This window comes from Solanum dulcamara, chromosome 11 (assembly GCF_947179165.1).
Source record: "Solanum dulcamara chromosome 11, daSolDulc1.2, whole genome shotgun sequence".
NCBI lineage: Eukaryota > Viridiplantae > Streptophyta > Magnoliopsida > Solanales > Solanaceae > Solanum > Solanum dulcamara.
Window position 1 is genome coordinate 61,522,152 of NC_077247.1, and position 20,699 is coordinate 61,542,850.

Consider the following 20,699-nt stretch of genomic DNA (forward strand, 5'->3'; position numbering starts at 1 on the left):
GTCGTATATTGTAACCGTCTGGACAGGAGTCTTCACGACCGGAGGTGCGTGGTTCGATGCGCACTGATTGAGGTGATGAGGTGGCTATTTAGTGGGGGCCATGGCGGATCACACATTCACACCGTGTAGGATAGTATTCGTGGAAAACACCTATCAAGTATTTTTTTTTAATTAATATTTGAATTTGAGATTTTTAATTTTAAAAAAAATTGTCTTATTCGTTGCACCACATTCTTTAAACGTAGTAGTGTATTTTTCCATTATTTAGTTCGGATTTCCAAAGGCGTATTTTAAGCTTTTCAACATGAATTTTGTAGTAGTATCTATTGGTACATAGAGTTCTGATTCAATTTTCGAAATATATTAAACCTATTATTTAAATTTTATGCGATTTTACGAGTTCAATTTCAATTAGAAATTTTGGAGGTTATTCTATTTTAAATCCTAATTTATATTTATATAAAGGATAACATATTTTCTTAAAAAAACATCTAAAATATCTCATAAACTCTTGATATATTTATAAAGAGATCAAGATATGACTGGATTCTTCTTGACAATCAAATACTTTAATAAGATCCAAATTTCAAGGAGGTCCAAATCATTTTATATTCAAGAAATATGCTGTTAACAGACCTCAAATCACCGGAAAAATTCAGAAGAATCAAGTGAAAAACAAAATTATACACATCCTGTTTATTAATAAAATATTTTTATTTCTAAAAAGAATTTATGGTTAATTTTTTTCATATATTAAAATTTATTGCAAATAAAATGTAGAAAATGCAAAGTAATATTTGTACATAAAATTATTTAGCAAGAAAATTCGATGTTGATGATCATATAGGAAAAGGTTGTGTTTTTATTTCAACTCTTACAAATTACATGTTCAATCATACATGTATAACTTCTTTTTTTTATTTTCGAGTCATTATTTAACATTCTTCTATGTCAAAGTAAATGTTAAGGTAGTATTAGAATAAGTCGAAGCCTGCAACAAGGTCTCACTACAGAACTATGGACCTATAGAATTATGAACCATTAAACCAGGTCTCAAAATTAACAAAAGAAGGGGACTACCAAGAATTAAAAGTGGAGATGGACTATTTATTGCTCATTGTCAAATTTATCGAAAAGGAGGATATACAATATAAGAGTCAATATTTGCTGGAAGTGAACAATATTACTATCACACATTTGAAAAAGGCAAATAAATATGCTGATTTTCTGATTTATTTTCTTAGCAGACTCAAGTGATGTAACTTATGAATAATATCAATAAATTTATGTGTTTCTCCAATGTACCAAATTTAATTTTTGATTGTTCTGTCCTTGTTTTCCCCCACACATCAACATTTTTTAAATCTTTTTTTTTTAAAAAAAGAAAGGGTTAAATATTAAAGAGTTTTGTTAAGTTTGAAACTAGTGAAACAAATTATAATATTGCTGTGTTAGAATTGGAGGAAGTTGCTGGATTTGTTGTTTCTTGCAAAATTTGTTAAAAACAAAAACAAAAAATAAAAAAATTATAAAAAAGTGGGGTGAGAATCATGATGTCTCAAACTCAAATTTCAACAGAAATTTAAAAAAAAAATCCTGAAAATATTCTTCTTTATACTAAACACACTCTAAATGATTTTTTTTTCCGTAAAACTAATTGAGGTGTGTGAAAACCGATTCAGACACCATAATTATCAAAAAAAAAAAAAAAAAAAAACTTCTTACAATATATAAGTATCTATATTAATTACGTAGAAAATAAAATAAGAATCAAATACTGCGTTAAAAATGGCAATTTTTAATTGGGAAATTAATTACTTCTGGAGGCTACCAACGGAAGGTCAGCTAAATTTATGTCAAAGCAAGTCTTGTTCAGGCAAAATTGTAAACGACGACCAAAGAATATGGAGAAGATAAATTAAAAATTAAATAATAAATTATTTATTTTTATTTTTTAAATTCTACAAGTAAAAGTAAACAACTCCCAAGAAATTAACAAAAGAAAACAAAAGTGGTGGAAATTCGAGTACCTTGTCGAAATATCTGCTCTTTTTTCCTAAAGGCATGTTCCTTTTTTCATCCAAGGTAAAACTAAAGTCCATTAATGTACTGTCGTTCAGCAGTCAAACTTATTTCTTCCAGAAAAGAAAAAAAGAAATAAAATTACTTACTATAACTTTTTAATATATAAAGGTATAAGTAAATTTCCCCTCTCTCTTAAATAAAAGGCGAAGATACGATGAGAGTAGCCGGGGACGACTAACTGCAACGTAACAACTATAGTGTTTTCCGATTCGTAATCATCATCAATGGCAGAGTAGTCCAACCGTTCCATCCCCAAATTCACCTTCCATAAACGACGCTGTTTTATCTGGATTTCCATTTTTCTGTCAAACTTTAGTCAGATTCAGTCCTCGAAATTCCTCTTTTGCATATCATCAGCTCGCATCGGAACCCTAGGTTGTACACATTTCAGATTGAAATTTGTTGTTTCAATTCTCCAGATACCAGATTTATAACTTTGCTAAAGATCAAATTTGTCCTCGATAGTACAATATCTGTCACGTTTGCTTGTTAATTGGATTCATATAGTGTTAATTCCATGATGAATTGATACCGAAATGTTAGATTTTGAGATGATTTATTGATTTCAGCTGCATTGGACTTGAAGTTATTGGGACTCTACTTGTTTTGTGATTGTTGATTTTAGATGTTGACTTAATTGCTTTGTTAGCTGAACTAATCTCGTATCACATGAATTTCTAAGTTTTTTTTGGTCTCTCTGTGCTATTACTAGTTTGCATATTTAGGCTTTTCCTTCTGTTTTATTGCTATTTTACAAATTCTGTAGGCCAATGAATTTAAAGTTTCCCTTCATATATGAGAACATGGATTACAATTATATATCCCGTTATTCCAACTAAAGGAAAGGGCATTTATCCTTTAGAAGTCTGAAACTATAGTCAGTGCAGCGGGCAGCCTGTTGGGTACTAGATTATACGCACTCTCTCTCTCTCTCTCTCACACACACACACTCACGTCTTGTGTGTCTCATCTTATTTCAGTTTTCCTGTTTCTTCCTTTTATTTGTCCCAGCAGATTGCTTTATCATATCTGGAGTGTACTCAGGCCTCAGCTTCTAATGGCAGATTGCATCTAATCTTTCTACTATTTTGGTACTCCACTGCGTTTCTGGATTCTACTCAGGTTGAATATTATATTATCTCTGTGAGCGGTCTCACGGAATATATTGGCCAGGTTCGTCTGGCTCATTTTCACGTACATTTTCAAGTGTTGTTCAGAACCGTTGACAGCAATATTGTGTTTGAAGGTGATCATGATCAAGGTTGTTGGGTTATAAACCTTGTTAATCTGAGAGACAGGAGTCTGACAATTATATCTAGTGCATTTTAGGAATTTATTCCTGTTGAAGTTATTGGTAGGGAAAGTTCATCTCATGAGGTAGCCGGAGCTATAAAATATCTTGTGGATCACAAGCAAAATGCTATATAATTGGAAGAAGCCTCACATTCTTTTCTCTACAGTGCTTGATGGTTTTTATGTTGCAATATAACTAGCAATGATGGAACAGCTATCAGAGAAAAAGTTCCCTGTCAACGCAAAAGATTATAATTTATATGAGGAAGTTGGAGACGGTGTCAGTGCAACTGTGTATCGGGCTCTGTGTATTCCGCTTAATGAGATTGTTGCAATCAAGGTTCTAGATTTGGAGAAGTGCAATAATGACCTGGTAAGTCTGCTAACTATATATGTCTTTTAGTGATATGCTAGATGGAAAATGCCCCGGTGTTAAATTTGGTCAGAAGTCAGAATGCTGGTGTTGCGAACCTCCTTTTTGATTTAGATATGTTCTTGTTACCTGGTTATTTTTTATGAAGTATCTTTTTTTCTTGAAAAGGAATTGGCAATATTGTACGAAGGTTGCATGACCATACTTATTTGATCCATCTACATAAGGAAGCAAATCTCCTAGTCCCCTGTCTACTATAGGTACAGACTTGTACTAGTCTATACTATTAATAAAGCCCCAACTCTTTTGAGTAAATATCTTGTTCATGCATTAAAGATTGAAGCACAAAATGTTCCCAAGTTTGTATTACTAGTTCTAATGAAGATGGGGCTACATTGGTGTGTTACTATACTCTACTGTGTGATTTTAGGCCATCATCTCTTTTAGTTTTTATGTACGTCTTTCTTAGATTTATCCATCTTTTATTAAATAGTTTAATCTAAATTAATTATAAAAATCAAAGATCCGACAAGTATTCACTTGTGCAGAATGTACCACATGTCCAGTAATTATTTTGGCAGAATATGCCACATTTATTCATAATTAATAATCCCTTCTACAGAAACTTTTTTAAGGAGCATTCTTGGACCTAATGTATGCCTCGTTTCAATTGCTGAAGCCTCCAAAATATTTTTTGTGATTTAAATAGGATGGAATCCGGAGAGAGGTGCAGACCATGATTTTGATTGATCATCCAAATGTACTGCGTGCACACTGCTCATTCACTGCAGGTCACAGCCTTTGGGTTGTCATGCCATTCATGGCTGGTGGATCTTGCCTTCATATCATGAAATCTTCTTATCCTGATGGTTTTGAAGAGCCTGTAATTGCTACATTATTGCGCGAGGTCCTCAAAGCCCTTGTGTATCTTCATTTCCATGGACACATCCATAGAGATGTAAAGGTATCACTCTGATATCTGCTTTTGTGGAATAACAGTTTAAGCATTCTTTACTAATTGTTTACTGAAGAAGAAACGTGATGCTTCTTTTTTGTACATATGTTTTTTAGTCTCGGATTTTGAGCCTCTTTGATATCAAAGTTGTGTTATGTTCTGCATAAAATGCAAATTCAATTGTGGTCTTGATCAAATTTCTTAAGTTTCTCTTTCTCTTCACCCTTCTTCCTCCACTTCTTTTCTCCCTGTCAATAACATTCTCTTCTGTCATTGTTAACCAAATTGGCAAAGTTATTTTCACATGGGAATAGTTTTTTAGCTAATCTCATCTGATCTACTCTCATTTTTCTGACTCCAATGTGCATACTTATGCCAGTTTTCATCTTTGACTTATTATTTTGGTATGTGTTCTCTGCAGGCTGGGAACATTTTGATTGATTCAAATGGTACTATTAAATTGGCAGATTTTGGAGTTGCTGCTTGCATGTTTGATACTGGTGATAGGCAGCGTTCAAGAAATACTTTTGTTGGAACTCCATGCTGGTAAGCTCCCTAGGTTGCAGTGAGGTGTAACTTTTATTTGTTAGTGTCATCATTATATGGACCGACTCTTTTACTTGTAATTGCATTTCTTTTTTTTCTTAATCAGGATGGCTCCCGAAGTGATGCAACAACTGCATGGATATGATTTTAAGTAATTATCTGATCTGCATATCGGTTCTATTGTTGGTTCTAGGTCACCTCTCATACCTTCTAATAAGTGTTTCAAATTAACAGAGCAGATATATGGTCGTTTGGAATAACAGCCCTTGAACTTGCTCATGGCCATGCTCCATTCTCCAAGTACCCACCCATGAAGGTTGATGGATGTTCTTTGCTATACAAAACAGTCAAGGAAGTGGTTTCAAGTTTTCTGAAAATTCGTTCTTTTGTGATCCTTTCTTTCTACTTGTAATTCAGGTTCTGCTGATGACCCTACAGAATGCACCTCCAGGTCTTGACTATGAACGGGACAAGAGATTCTCTAAGGTTTGTGTGTTTGACAAGCTTTTCATTCATTTGAAGTTTGGTTCTGAGTTTTTGTTGCTTTTGCAGTCTTTTAAAGAAATGGTTGCGGCTTGCTTAGTTAAAGATCCAAAGAAGCGTCCGTCTTCTGAGAAGCTTTTGAAGCACCCTTTCTTTAAACAATCACGAGGAAGTGATTATTTGGCACGTACAATCCTTGATGGCCTCCCACCTCTAGGTGATCGTTTTAGGATGCTTAAGGTCTTGTGCCCATCTTGTACTGTGCTTTTCTGGCTGATGGCATTTCCCCATTATATGGAAATCATATGTGAGTCTGATTTTTGCAATTTGAACTGCTCTATCAGGCGAAAGAAGCAGATTATCTTTTACAGAACCAGGCAATGTATGAGGACAAGGACCATTTATCACAGGTGAAAACTGAATGTGCCTAAACTGCAGACTACGTGGTAGAGAAATCTCACGATTCACAAATGTATCCGCAGCATCTTTTTGTGTTTCATAGCTGCTCTGGATTTTCGGCCATTGGTTGCGAGTCTGTATTTTTTATTTATACTCATAAAGCTTCAATCGTCTAAAGTAACTTACTTCGTATATCAAATGAAAATAAAAAATTCTACCTCCATTATTGTTATATTATTATACACATGCATCAAGTGTGTCAAAAGTATCTACTATTATTAGAGCATACAGCAAATCTGGATAATAAGCAAGATGAGAGGCTGTATTCTTTCCTCTCTTTTCTCAAAACACTCACCAAGATTTTGGAGAACCATAGTTAGCAGTGGTGTGCGTATTTGAAAGCTCACCCAGAGTTGTAACCTTGTTACGATTATATAGTGAGAGACATACTAGAACGTGTATACAGATTTAAGAAGACTTCAATGAGTTTGGGGTACTGTCTTGTTATTGCTATCGGATATAATTCCATCACAAACTATATCACATTATATAGCTATTTCTGTTTTAGTTGGGAGGTCAAAGTACACAAATGACTACTTTGTGTTTTGTTGTAAATATACTTCTAGCTCTTTTAAGTTAGAAAAGAATTAACATTAGCGCAAAATGGGCCTGAATAGAGCGAAACAGAAATCGATGATTCTTAGAGATGACACCAACTATGTTACAAAATGAGGTGATACTGAGTGATTCTACTTGAGAAAGAACCTTGATGTGTTTTATTCCATCATATTTTAGAAATAATATTTGGCATCAGATGTTTGTGTTGCTTTTGCAAATATATACACAGAGAGATATATTTAAGGTCAATTTCTCAATGTAATTCTGAATATTCACTGATGCAGCAAGAATACATTCGTGGTATCAGTGCTTGGAATTTCAACCTGGAGGATCTGAAGAACCAAGCTGCCCTTGTATGCACTTATTGTCCATTCACTTAGAACAATTAAGTTTAGGTAACAATATCTATTGTCTATTAAATTTATTTATCCTTTCTTTATGGTGTCTGTAGCTTCCGGATTATGACGAAATTCCAGATGCTGAAGATTCAAGTATTAGGGGGAAGCTAAGGGAGGGGAATGGTGACGTTGGTTCTGTAGCAGAAAGGCATAATCAGTCGAGTGTCCTATCTCACGAGGTAGTCATACTAACCATGTTGAAGTACTCATTACTTCTCTTTATATACGATTCTTTCTCGATGGATTGATGCTGGAATAAGCCTTCTCAAATTCTTGTCATACTCAATTGACTCCAGTCTGCTATCTCTTTGGACTGGATATTTTTACAAGTTATTCAAATGTGTCCTCCATTATCAGATTTATGATTGTTGATATCTCCATTCAGGATGAGCTGAATGACGATCATGATTTGGACGGTTCACTTGCTGCATTTCCTATTAAGCCTCTTCAAGCACTCAAGTAAGAATTTTGTCTTCCTCCTGGTTCTGCTTCTTCTATTGGCAATTGATAGTAAATCCATCATCACTAACCCAATTATAGCCAGTTCGTTTTATAATACAGATGTGTGTGTGTATTTATATATATAGTTACTTTTTGCCATGTGGAATGTGATATTCTTTGTACGCACAACCCTGTTTATGCATTATAGGGTTGTCTTGCTGAGTCTGGAACATTAAGGAAAGTGATGTTCAAATATTAAAACCTGTCTTGATGCTTAAGTGCTGTGGGTATATGATCCGAGGTATAGAATTTGCATAATCATCATGCTAGTAATCGACTTAAAGATATAGAATTAGCCAGTTGGTTTTATGATCAAGGTCTACTGATTTTCCTGTGTGAAAGATTTAAAAGTTTTTGCTTTCATTGAGTTGAATAATGTCAACCTTCATTGTGTCTGGGATATCTTTCAACTAGCTCTTCCCCCTGTGATTGGATTTGAAAGCATGCTTGCATAAGATTAACAGATGAATGAAGCAACCTGCTCACAGAGTAGAAAGTGCGGATAAGTTTGTTGAAGGACCCATTATCGAAGAAAAGGGAAAGTCGGTTAAGCCAAAAAGTTCCAGAAATAGTGGAATTACTGTTAAAAAGTAAAATTTTCAAGGAAAAAGTGGAAATTATTATATTTCCGACTTGTTAGTTTTTGTTCCTTTTGAAATTTATGTGTATATAAAATGTTGTACCCAATGCAGGGGATGTTTTGATATGTGTGAAGATGACATAACTGCTAGTAGTCCAAGTTGGGAAGATGCTATGCGATCAGAGTCTAACCAGCAGAATGATATGCTGTCACTAGCAAAAGTTGAGGACCAAGATGGTGGAAAAGATGATGGTGAGAATCTGCGACAGAGTAGCTCCTTGCCACGTTCTGTTATTCCAGGGCATAAAAAGTTTTTTAGTGGTTCACTGCTACAGGATAACGCTCTTTCACCCAAAAAAGTTGTTACTGATGGAGAGAGGTATATTTATTTGTTGTGTTCACCAATTGAACTGCTAGAGTTGGTCAACTTTTTCTGAAAACAAAAAACAGTTGCAATATTGATGAAGATAGCTATAATAGGATGGTAATACTACTTATGTGCTAGTAGATCATATTATTCTCTCGAAAAGGAAGGAAGAGTAGTGAAAATGTACCCCAAGCTAGTCGATTCTTGTTACAGAAGAAATTGTAATTCAGTTGAAAATGAAAAACCACCTGCAAAGATTACTGAACCAGGAAGTAGTGTGATTCTTGTGCTTTGTGGGTTCTGAATACTTTGAGTGTGCTAATTGTGTTGTGTTGACTGAATTGTTAGAGTGCTTCAAGTTCCTACCAATTTTACATATAATTTTGACATCAGTTATGATAGTTTCTCTAGAATGCACTTTTATCTACAACTTATATGGTTCGAGTTTTGATGTTATCTGCATGTATAAAGTATTTGTTGGAGTCTGTGTCATCTTAAAATCACATGGAAACCCTTTCTAGGAAAATATGAGGTGCATAGGGGGCTGCCTAATGTGCAATGATTGACAATGGTTCAGTCTACGTTTGCCATATTTCGAGCAGTAAATTGTTGTTTCAAGCTGTGTTACATTGTTTATATGTAGGGAATATCAACATCCAAAGTACCAGTCTGAACGAAACCATAGCGGCCCATTGCAGTATCGACATAAAAAAGATTTAGGTAATCCGGTTTCTGACAATGAATTTAGACTTGGTGATGTTTAAAAAATACAAGTGCCTTCAGATTATTATGAATTCTGATTTTATAAATGACTTTGTTTTGTTACCTTTCCTCCTGAGTCTCTGTATATGCTTGTCTCAGGAGAAGATTCATCAGAAGGAGCTGTTGTCCAACGCAAGGGACGTTTTCAAGTCACATCAGCAGATCTAAGTCCCAAGGTATACACACTATGCCTTCTTGCATTGATTGTCAGATCAGCTATAATAATGCATTATGAAGAGGATTTTTCTTCAGTGACCAGATTGCATCTCTAATACATGTGAATTAACACCAAGTCACTAGTGCCAATGATATGGTTTATCCAAAGATATGAACAACAAGAGTGGAAAAGGTTAGGTTGGGGGGTAGACTGTGGATACCTTTGAACTTTTGTGTTTTTTGATGACTCTGCTTTATTTTCTTGTTACAAGCATTCCTCATACCTGCATAAGTGATTGTTACCTGTGCCATAGCCTGTTAAATATTAGTGAAGCTGAAGATTTGCCACTTTGTTGATCACCAAGAAAAAGATTTTCCGCTTCATTGTGTTTAGCATTTAGTGGCAATATTTTCCTTCCACATACTTGAATATATAGTACATTCAGAGGGAAAAAATTATTCATGATTTATCCATTAAAATCATTTTTTTCTTCATTAAAAAAAAACAAAGAAATCCTTCCAGGTTTGTTTGGGAGAAATTTGTTCTTTGATTTTTGTCGGTTTCTGAGCTTTTCTATTAAAGATCTCTTAATTAAGAGGAGTGAAGTATTTCTATGTTGAATTAAGACCGTTTGCTTTGTGACATGAGCATAAAATGATTTGTCAGGGAATTTGCTTTTTAGTACTTTCAGCTGCTGTCTTCTTTCTATTTGCTAAATAAAGTTGCATTCTGCATGGGTTTCTTTAGTTTCACTTTCAGCGTTTACTTCTCTGCTTGGTCTTCTCATGGTAAGTGTCAAACTTGGCAATCTCTCTTTAGGCAATGACTTCGTAACCATTGCCCTTTTTTCACTTGTTCAGGAACCTACAAGCTATTTCTTTAACCCAGTTCAGGGAGGTTCTACTAGTCCAAGCAATATAGGCCTAACAGCTGCTTCAGTTCTTCCAACATTGCAATGCATTCTACAGCAGAATACTTTGCAGAGGGTAATTTCTACTACATTAAAATCTTGTGCATTGCTGTTACCTGTTGCTAATCTGTTCTGCATCTTGTTAGGAGGAATTAGTGAAGCTGATCAAGTTCGCGGAGCGAGGATCTGGTAATTTTTCTATTTACATTTGGTCGTCACATTTGACTACTACTCCTTTCGATGTTGAATGTTAACTGTATTTATGTGTTGCCCCTGACTGGCTTGTTATTTACATCTGTTTCAGTCAACCCTACAGACTTGGCTGAAGCTGGGACCGGTGATCTTCCGCAGGTAATTGTTTGTTTGTTATGTAATATGATACTAGAAATGTGCCACATCATTTTGAAAATAACGTATTTTTAATTATTAAAAGAGATAAGACCAAGCAATTTAGGAAATAGAGTATTGTAGAGATACCAGTTATCCCTTTGACCATTAATATAATGTGGGAGTGGTGTTTATGTTGAGTCTTAACTCTTTTGCCATTAAGGCCTAAGGGGTTAGAATTTTATTAGTAAAGGAAGGGGGTGGGTGGGGGTGATGTGCCCTATCCTATGCATGAGTGTGTAAAACAAATGCTTGGTGTGCGTCTGAATTATGGCATGCTCCTGCATCCTCCTAACATCAGCACTTACATTCTGCAGACGCCTGCTACTTCTGTTAGGGAGAGAGAACTGCAATCAATGGTCATTCAATTGCAACAAAGGTATGATATTCGGTGACAAATTTGAACTTGGTTGCTTGTTATGTTAAACTGAACTCGTATCAATTTTCAGCATTGGAAGTCTTGTGGAAGAGTTGCAGAGACAAAAGGTGAAAAATGTTCAGGTATGTGCTGTACAAATGTCTGGGAAGTCATTTCCTTTATTTTATTCCAACAGTCTGATTTTTTTTTAGAACAAAATTGAAAAATGGAAAATGAAAATGCTGTGCTGCTTTTTTCTTGCACTGTTTATAATAAAATTTCCAAGTAACTATTGATGACATGTTTTCTCAAGTTGTCATTTATGGCTTGCAGTTGGAAAAGAAATTGAATCGCTGATATGAAGGCTACACCACCACGTGGTTGGTGAAGTTACTACACATGCTTGTGCTCAGGAACATTGTTAAGTTACTTGGCGAGTGGGTTGTTGTATTTTTGTGTACCATATGTGAATGTAAAGTAGGCACCCAAATTTTGAGATGCTATTCATTGTCAGAATATCGATTATCTATTGTAATATAACAATTCGGTTTTGTATTTAAGTTGTCCTTCAATATTAATTGAAATTCTAGGAACAAAAAAAGTGCAGCTTGTGTAAATCACCTTGCAAAATGTAAGCTCTTGTTTCAAAGTCAAATAAACCTCTATGGAAGAGTTTGGTCCAATTGAAACTCCTAATGTTGATGTTTTCAGTTGTTGATTATGTAACTTATGTGTCATTTATATACGTTTTATCTTAAAGATAAACAATTTTTTTCATTTTCCCCCCTCTTTGTTTTGGTGGGGATTTGTAGGGGGGGGGGGGGGGGGGCGGGGAGGAGTGACTGTCATAAAAAGCGACCTATAATGACATGAAATGCTGCTTCTTTTTTTCCAGCTAAATTGAAAAGGAACAAGTAGACAATTATAAGATTGAGGAAACAACACAAAGCAACAGAGGACTTGTATAACACAGGTCCCATGACTTTCTAATTTTCACTTCTCAAGAGCTAGTTGAATTTGTATGATTTCGAAGACATTAATGAATCTCGATTTTACTTGTTAAGTTCGATTATTAGTAATTAAATATGTTTGTGAAAGAATTAAATGAAAATGGTAAAGAAAGTAAATAATAAGTAACAGAAAGTTTAGGCTGAAAAAAAAATTAAAAAAATCAGTAGGTAAATTAAAAACGCCGTTGCCGGGGATCGAACCCGGGTCACCCGCGTGACAGGCGGGAATACTTACCACTATACTACAACGACCTTGTTGTCTAACACCTGCATTAGCAGATATTACAACAGTTTAGTTGAAATTTGACGGCGCACATAATCGAAGTCGAGTTGAAAATGGGTATTTGATTTATGTTTGGACATAAACATAGAGTTTAAGTTTTATGTGAAAAAACTTCAAAACGTAGTTTTTAAACTTCATGTTTAAAATTGAAATAAGGAGTCACTTTGATAAACTCTTCATTTATTTCAAATATTTTAAAAATTATGGCAAAACAGTTCTTAAAACCTCTTTGAATGGGCTTATAACTCATAACTTTTAACTATTTTTGTTATTTTGACTCAAAATACTTTTTCTATCTTACTCAAAACGTTACATGAGTACTTCAAAACTATTTTGGCTCCAAAGCCCTAAAATAAGCCAATTCAAACAAGCTCTTCCTTTCTATTTGTAAGTAATTAGGGGTGAAACTGGATACCTTACCAGCAAATTCAGTGATTGGGAAAACGTGTGGCGCAAATGGATAGACAACTTCCATCTTTTCTTTGACATGTATGTAATTTGTTAAGGTTTGTGCACCATAAAAAGATAATCCTCGTTAGAATTATTTGAAAAAGTGAGAACAAATCGCAATCTCCTTTTGCACCAAAACACTACAATGATCACCAATTTACAATAAATGCATTTATAAAGTCAAGTATCTTTTAAGTCAAAATAACAAAAATAAGTTTCTCTTACTACAATTGCCCCTCTTTCAATAAGTACACCAATCGAAACACACTGATCAATAGTTTCTCTTGTTATTAAACTTTATTGTCAATATTAAAAACAGTAACAACAACTAAAGGTAATAAAACACAGAATCTGAAAAATTAATGCTCGAACAAAATCGAGCCCACTGAATGCACAGTGTGTCCTTAAGGAAATTATTCCCCTCAAAGTACCCGAGGTTTTGGAATCTTTCCTCCCAGGATAGAACGATTTACTCACCAAAGTAGAGGTACTGCAAATCTTTGATGACTGCGAACCACTTGAAGAATGTATATCACACGATTTTAGGAAGTGCAAAAAGAAGAAGAAGAAGATGTTATTTCAGAATTTTCGTATGGAACATTCTGAGGATTAACAGATATATATAGACTGTTTACACCTTTTAAGAAAAGGCACCTGTTGGAAAAATATTTGTCTGTTGAGAAAAGGTTTGCAACTTTTCGGACAAGGTTGCAACCTTTCAAAAATCCGTTGGAAAAACGGAGGGAAATTTTAAATTAATCCAAGAAAGAAACGGGTCGCGGATCGCGGATCAGAATTTTTTCACTAAATTAATTAAATAAATAAATAATATTAATTAATTAAAATTTAAAGAAAATTTGGTCCAAAAAGATTATCAATCAAATCAATTGACCAAATCTGAATCCGAATCCGAAGCCGAAGCCGTAGCCGTAGCCGTAGCCGAGCGGAGCGAGCGACGACGGCGCGAGGGGAGACCCTCTTCTTGACCCTTTAGCAACATGAAGGAGTGCTTCTACTTTTAAGTAGGAGACTTTTCATTTCCACCACTTATGTGAGACCAAAACTTATTTAATAAAGCAAGAGAGAACATATCATTTTCCTCTCCACTTCTTTTTTCCCTCAATTTCCCATTCAAACTATCAATTAAACCTAACATCTCTTACTACATTTTTTTAGAGTCTAGAGAAGTCTTGCTAGTAATAGAACATCGTTGAGGAGTAAGCATAATAAGCACTTCACAGAACTGAAATAATCGTTATGTTTCTCTCTTGTGGCTTTAACAACTATGAACAATCCAAAACTAACTAGAGTCTAGGTCACCAAAGGCAGTTCTCAGTGACAGCCGAAACGATACCCTTCAAAGTGGGCTGCATGTAAAAAGAAGACCATGAATAAAACGAAAGAAACATTTTTATGTGCTAAGAGAGTAAAATATCTTCATGTTACTAACCAGAGAATGGTCTCGTAGACCAAGACATAAAACCAAAGACCTAGAAGATCCGGCGTTACTGCAAATAAGCAACGTATGGATTAGTTGAGACATATCAATATCTGATTCAGGTATCATCCTTCACAGAGAGTCGAAGTCATTATCAACTTCAATTCCGACAAGTACCTTATATGTTCAATAATCTGCCGAGCACATGCAACCAGCATGGGCTGCAGAGCAAAATGCAGTTTATTAAGTTCATAATTATACACAAAAGACGTGAAATTAGTGAAGTATATTTTAAATTACCTCATTGCGTTTACCCAGTAATACAGAAACACTAAATGTTGGATGGATCGACACCCCTTCCTCATTCCTGCACAGAAAAACTACATATCTTACATCTGTTATATGACAAAATCTTTCCAACTGAATGAGAAGAGATCAATTATGAAAACAACTCAACTATAAAGCTGCAAGATCTCCCAAGCCATGCTCAGTACAGCAACAGACAGAACAAGTGAAACTCAAAAGCAAATTGGCTTAATAGGAACTAAAGGATAGATTAATTGATTTCATATAGTATATCACATAAATAGCATCTACAGACTTCAATTAAGAAGTTCATTTTGCACAAACCAAATGCATGCTCATCAAAAGAAATCTGAAAACACTAATATATATAAGCAAGAATAGCTTCGAAAAATGATTCAGACCTGGCCTGCAATATTGTACCCATGCTTCCTATTTGAGTAGCTATAACCTGAAAAGAACAATAAAGATTCAATGATGCTCACATGCAGCTACAACTTATAAACCAAATCAGGTGTTTCTGACTCACCAGAAAATGATCATCATAGGCACATATTACTATATCTGTTTTATTTCCCTGCATACATGAAAGATAATTTAGCTCAAACGACGAGTAGAAAAACAAGAAACATTTTTAAATTGCAATAGCATTGAAATGAACTCATTTTCTTTCTCCACCAAAAGCAAACTTTAATGACATTTTTTTGTCTCCTTAATCCTAACTTGTGATAAATTGCCACCAAATTTTAGATTTCCAGATGTATCTCCATTTAATCCAACTATGTTCATTTCAGAACGTAAGACACATACTCAACTTATGAATACAGGGAAATAATCCTCCTCGGCTATTTCTGTGACAAATAGCATTTCTGGTGAAACAACAAACAAATACATACAGACCCATAAAAAGACTTCCATATATGCCAACAAAAGTCTAGTGCAAAGAAATGAGAGGGAAGAGAGATCAATATTTTTTTAGTTAGCTATGGAAATGAGATAAATTAGATAATGCATGCTCTTCAAAATTCCCACAGCATTCCTGCAACAATTTATAACAAAGCAGATAGAAAAAATCCATCACTTTTAGCCCTCCATATTAGAGATCTCGAGAGGTAGGGAATATTGGGGAGAGGTGATTAAACAGGACATGGCGCAATTACAACTTACCGAGGACATGAACTTAGATAGGAGGGTGTGGATGAACCACATTAGGGTAGAAGGCTAGTTCATAGTCTCGTTATTCTTTCTTTTTAGTAGGCGTATTAGCGCATTATAATTCTTTGTGGTTTGATTTCTGTTATTATCTATTACTTTCTGTACTTTGATTGCTCTATTTTATCTGGGTTGCTTTCGTTATTTGCTTTGTCATATTACTTTGAACTTTTTATCCTTATTTGACTTCTTTTTATGATTTTACTGAGTCGAGGGTCAGCCGTCCTACCTTGGTAGGAGTCAGGTCTGCGTACACTTTACTCTCCCCAGACCTCACGTTGTGGAATTTCGCTGGGTTGTTGTTGTTGTTGAGTACCATCCTGATGCTCAGTCAACTTCACATCTTGAAGTTTCTGCAGAAAAGAACTCATCTATGTAGTTTCCCAGTCTATTAGCAACAACATACCCAGTGTAATCCACAAATAGTATCTGGGGAGAGTAAGATGTAAGCAGACCTTATTCCTACCTTTGTGGGGTAGAAAGGGGTTTTCCGATAGACCCTCGGCTCAAAAGAAGTGTAACCAGAGCATAAATTCCCAGTCTATTAACCTTTTTCTAAAATGAAAACCCCATTCAGAGTTAAAGATGCAGTCTACCAGCAAACAAGCCTTGTGCAGCACCAAATTAAATATAACAGGAAGTTGCTCTTCAAGAATCCCATCACTAGACCAGCAATCAGTCCAACCTTATTTAACTACCATCTCCAAATTTTAGTTTCTCTTACACACCTCCCAAGACTAGCAATATACCTCTATGGTGCAACTCCATAAGGAGAGCTTACAGATTCAGCCTCCCAAAACTCATCTTTACCATGTTCATTAACAAGGGCATTCTTCCACAAAGTTTCTTTCCCATCACTCATTCTCCATAGCCATTTGCAAAGAAGAATTTTATTGTGAAATCTAAGGTTTCTCACTCCAAGTCCTCCACCTTTCTTACTTCTCGTCACAAGCTCCCATTCACCAAGTGAACATTTCTTTTTTCCTTTCTCCTCTTAATTTAATTATAGTTGTCCTTTACCATTTTTATCAAATGTGTGGAAATATACTTCATCCATCCAAATTTATGTTGCACTTTTCGCTTCTCGAGTTTAACTTTTTTTATAGCTAAATTGGATTAAATCAACTCAATATTTTAAAATTAAAATGTAGATATTCAAAAACTACATATATGAAAATTACCGTAAGTTGCAGAATTCACTTATGTCAATATGATTAAAAGATATATTTTAAAATGTTAGTTAAAGTTTAGTTTAAACCTCGAAAAACGTAAAGTGTCACATAAATTGGTACAGAGTGATTATCAATCAATCAACTATGTCTTCATTTCAAAGTTTGAATTACTTAGGATCGTCCATAATATCGTCCCTTCTTTAGAATTTTTGACTTGACTTTCATTTTGAAACAGCTTAATCACCGGAAAAATTCAAACAATCGTGTATTCGACAATAAGCAACAGAGCTAATTACAAAAAATGGAGAGAAAATACAAACAGTTCAATATGAAAGAAAGGGTAAATGTTGAAACATGCCTTAATATCGAGTAAAAGCTTCTTCTGCTGGACTGGGATGTCCATAGCTTCCTCTCCTCTTCCCCCTTACAAAAATAAAAACAATTCACATTAATAATTTTAAAAAAAAAGGTTCCTAAAAGCAGAAGAAAAAACCGAAAAGAACTTCCAATTTGTCTACTTATTAGCTTCTTTTTCCTTAATTTTTTTTTGTTCTATGTGACTCTCCATTTCCGTACCTCGATTTCTGGAAATACCTGGAGGAACTGAGGTTTCAAAAATGTGGAGATTGTAAATTCAAAGAGCTCTGAGCTTGGCGTGTTATTGAAAACTAGCAATGGCGATGGAAAGGGAATGGTACTGAGTTCCATTGATGGGCCGGGCTCACAAATAGTTGGGCCTCATTTTGATGCGCAATTGGGGTGACTAGTGAAAGCCCAAAATATCGGTCCATGTTGGATGCATAGGCCCAAGTTGAGTGGGGGACGGAGGGTACAAATATTCGGCTAATTTTACACAATTGTCTCTTTTTTAGGCTATGTTTAAATTTTGTTTGTATTTTTAAAAATTGTGCAAATATTGCTCTTAAAAATTTATATGTTAGACTCTGAAGTCTGATCTAATGTTTGTTTATATATTGCTCAACTTTATAAATAAAAAATTTAAATTGCCGTCTAATATTTACAGTAACTTTTAAAAATTTAGCTTGTATTCTAATAGTTTCAATTTGCTCAAAAAGTAACTTTTGAATATGGTTTAAAAATTTTATAAGTTATAAGAAAAAAAAACATTTATTTTATTAAATAGATATCCCAAAAAGGATAACCAAAGAAAATTTGAGACGTCAGTCTAATACTTATTAGTTCAAGACTTCAAGTTTTGAACGGCTATGTTTGTACGACTTCTAAAAATAAATAGGTATAAAATCTAAAAATAGCCTGAAATGGATATTTAAGTAAATCAAAATGGTTCTTGCCTCTTCTTTTTAGTCTTTTTTGTTTTTGTGTGTGTAGATAATGAACAGTAGTTGTTTAAAAAACAAAAGAAATTGATTAAAGGAAAAGAGAAAGGAAGTCCAAAACTCAAATCACCTTATATCTTTGTTTAAAGATATAACATCTGAGCGTAACTCAATTCTAAAAACTAACTCATGAAAAAAAGATTATTCAAGTTTATATAAGTAGATCGTCAGTTCATTTTTCAATTAATGTGGGATATTAACCCACTCTAACACCCCCAACCCCATCACATCCACAGGCACAACCGAAGCAAGAACTTAGAGCCCAAACAAGAATGGACCTAACTCTAATACCATGTAAAGATATAGCCTCAAAAGTTAACTCATAAAGAAGGATTGTCCAAGTCTATATAAGCAGATCGTCAATTCATTTCCCAATTAATATGACTGTATGAAACTTTAGTCCACTCTTATAGTATTTTGTCACAAGACTAATTAATTTGTAAATAACAAAGACCCAAGCTCTTCTTGTACACATTTTGCATCAAGTAAAATCCAGGATCATTTGACCATTAACCTCTCCTGAAAATGATGAAGACAACATGAAAATACATACAACGAAGCAACAAGAAACCCCCACATGACAAATTGCGGTCAGCTAACAATCACGTTTACCCGCCATTCATGTGGTACTAATAAAGAGACAAAACAATCAAAGATTTTGATTAGTTCAAAAGCCTCCTTATTCCTTTCCAAACTATTATTTGTTTATACTCGAAAAAAATTGTCCACATTCGATCGTTACATTGGATTAAGTAACAACGACGTGTAAATTAGTTATGAGTATCATTATGTAATAAAGTGCATAAATAAATATGTAATGTATTCATTGATTTGATATAACTCGTTATAAGTGTGTCCAAGTGTTTCTAGGAACGTACATTGTTAGGATCGAAATAATTGAGTGTCATGCAGAAGCTAGCAAATCAAATCTTGATAGACCATGAGTAAGAAGACAAACGAGAAATATACCAAAAGAGAGACAAACATTTAACGTGGTTCAGACAATCGACATACATCCACAGGAGAAGGTGAGCAATTCACTATATAAATATATAAGTACACAATATCGAGAGAAATAACCTTACACAATTCACTCGAAATACAAAGAGGTTCACACAAGTGTTGACGTAACACTTGTGTCGCACAAATTCTCCTCCTATACAAAACTCTCAAAGCTTGTAGAACTACATTGTGAATGTTGTCATGTTAGAAGGAATGAACATTTATTTATAGAGTCATAAATTTTTTCCTACCAGAAAAATGACTAGCCAAATATAAAAACTTGTGTTTTTCAATTCAATTATACTAAAAAAAGTTAGGACTAACATCTGACACGTACGTCATTTGGTCTTCTTGTTTTTCCGGGCGAACATCTACCATTCTACTTGTCAAAGCATTCATCAACCACCTGGTTGTTGAAGGTCATTACACGTGACTCAATTAGAAACCTCAACTTTTTCTTCTGTTCTTCTCATAAAAAGTTTTCCAATAATAATTTGGAGATATTATGGAAAAATAACTTACAAATGAACATTTTGATAGACATTACGTGAATGTTCTCGGAGAAAAAAAAAGGTTGCCCCTAGCAGCCAGGGACTTATGTTCTGAAAAGTTTTTGAAGAATTATGTTGGATTTGGGGCTATGCAGAGGAGCAGGTGTAGATCGAAAAAGTATTGGAGTGAGATGATTAGACAAGATATGGCGCTACTCCATATCACCGAGGACATGACCTTAGATAGAAAGGAGTGGAGATCGCAGATTAGGGTAAAAAGCTAATAGGAATGAATGGTGTCTTGTCGTGTCTCGTTTTAGAGTGACCGTTGGTGTAGGCGTGCCTGCAGAGTTGTGTTGTTATTGTTTTTGATTATCACATTACTTTGCTATCGTTATTGTTTTTGTCGTGTAAAATTTGCATTGCTTTTCATTTTTTGCCATTATGATATATATATTGTTTTTCTCTCTTACTTGAGACCTTGACTTTTGAACCGAACGTCTTTCGAAAACAATACTTCATCTCCATGAGTGAGATGATTAGACAAGATATGGCGCTACTCCATATCACCGAGGACATGACCTTAGATAGAAAGGAGTGGAGATCGCAGATTAGGGTAAAAAGCTAATAGGAATGAATGGTGTCTTGTCGTGTGTCGTTTTAGAGTGACCGTTGGTGTAGGTGTGCCTGCAGAGTTGTGTTGTTATTGTCTTTGATTATCACATTACTTTGCTATCGTTATTGTTTTTGTCGTGTAAAATTTGCATTGCTTTTCATTTTTTGCCATTATGATATATATATTGTTTTT

At 34.6% G+C, this 20,699-nt stretch overlaps 2 protein-coding genes and 1 non-coding gene across 7 annotated transcripts; 1 reads left to right on the forward strand and 2 right to left on the reverse strand.

Moving 5' to 3' along the window:
• Positions 1–2,204: 2,204 nt before the first annotated feature.
• Positions 2,205–11,861, forward strand: LOC129872085 (serine/threonine-protein kinase BLUS1). Of its 4 annotated transcripts, none has more exons than XM_055946956.1 (22): positions 2,205–2,460; positions 3,100–3,462; positions 3,546–3,751; positions 4,461–4,715; positions 5,128–5,252; positions 5,359–5,403; positions 5,487–5,568; positions 5,670–5,738; positions 5,805–5,975; positions 6,080–6,145; positions 7,037–7,105; positions 7,204–7,329; positions 7,536–7,609; positions 8,344–8,610; positions 9,242–9,318; positions 9,460–9,536; positions 10,378–10,503; positions 10,574–10,616; positions 10,732–10,778; positions 11,132–11,193; positions 11,264–11,315; positions 11,506–11,861. In XM_055946956.1, the coding sequence occupies exons 3-22, from the start codon at positions 3,581–3,583 to the stop codon at positions 11,527–11,529; spliced, it is 2,028 nt and encodes a 675-aa protein (XP_055802931.1). In that variant the 5' UTR covers positions 2,205–2,460; positions 3,100–3,462; positions 3,546–3,580; the 3' UTR covers positions 11,530–11,861. The 4 variants fall into 4 exon arrangements, with proteins under 4 accessions (XP_055802931.1, XP_055802929.1, XP_055802930.1 ...); XM_055946954.1 differs by having other exon boundaries at positions 3,100–3,258; positions 3,332–3,751; XM_055946955.1 differs by having other exon boundaries at positions 2,205–2,987; positions 3,100–3,751.
• A 501-nt stretch (positions 11,862–12,362) lies between these two features.
• TRNAD-GUC (transfer RNA aspartic acid (anticodon GUC)) lies at positions 12,363–12,434 on the reverse strand. Its single transcript has one exon. It is a non-coding gene; the product is annotated as a tRNA-Asp (tRNA).
• Positions 12,435–14,190: 1,756 nt separating this feature from the next.
• On the reverse strand, positions 14,191–17,736 carry LOC129875169 (uncharacterized). 2 transcript variants are annotated; one of them, XM_055950611.1, is made up of 8 exons: positions 17,635–17,736; positions 17,399–17,463; positions 15,186–15,233; positions 15,061–15,107; positions 14,654–14,720; positions 14,531–14,574; positions 14,366–14,423; positions 14,191–14,282 (listed from the first exon to the last, which is right to left on the reverse strand). In XM_055950611.1, exons 2-8 carry the CDS (start codon positions 17,441–17,443, stop codon positions 14,232–14,234), a joined length of 360 nt encoding a protein of 119 aa, XP_055806586.1. In that variant the 5' UTR covers positions 17,444–17,463; positions 17,635–17,736; the 3' UTR covers positions 14,191–14,231. The 2 variants fall into 2 exon arrangements, with proteins under 2 accessions (XP_055806586.1, XP_055806585.1); XM_055950610.1 differs by having other exon boundaries at positions 17,617–17,710.
• Between the last annotated feature and the right edge of the window lie 2,963 nt (positions 17,737–20,699).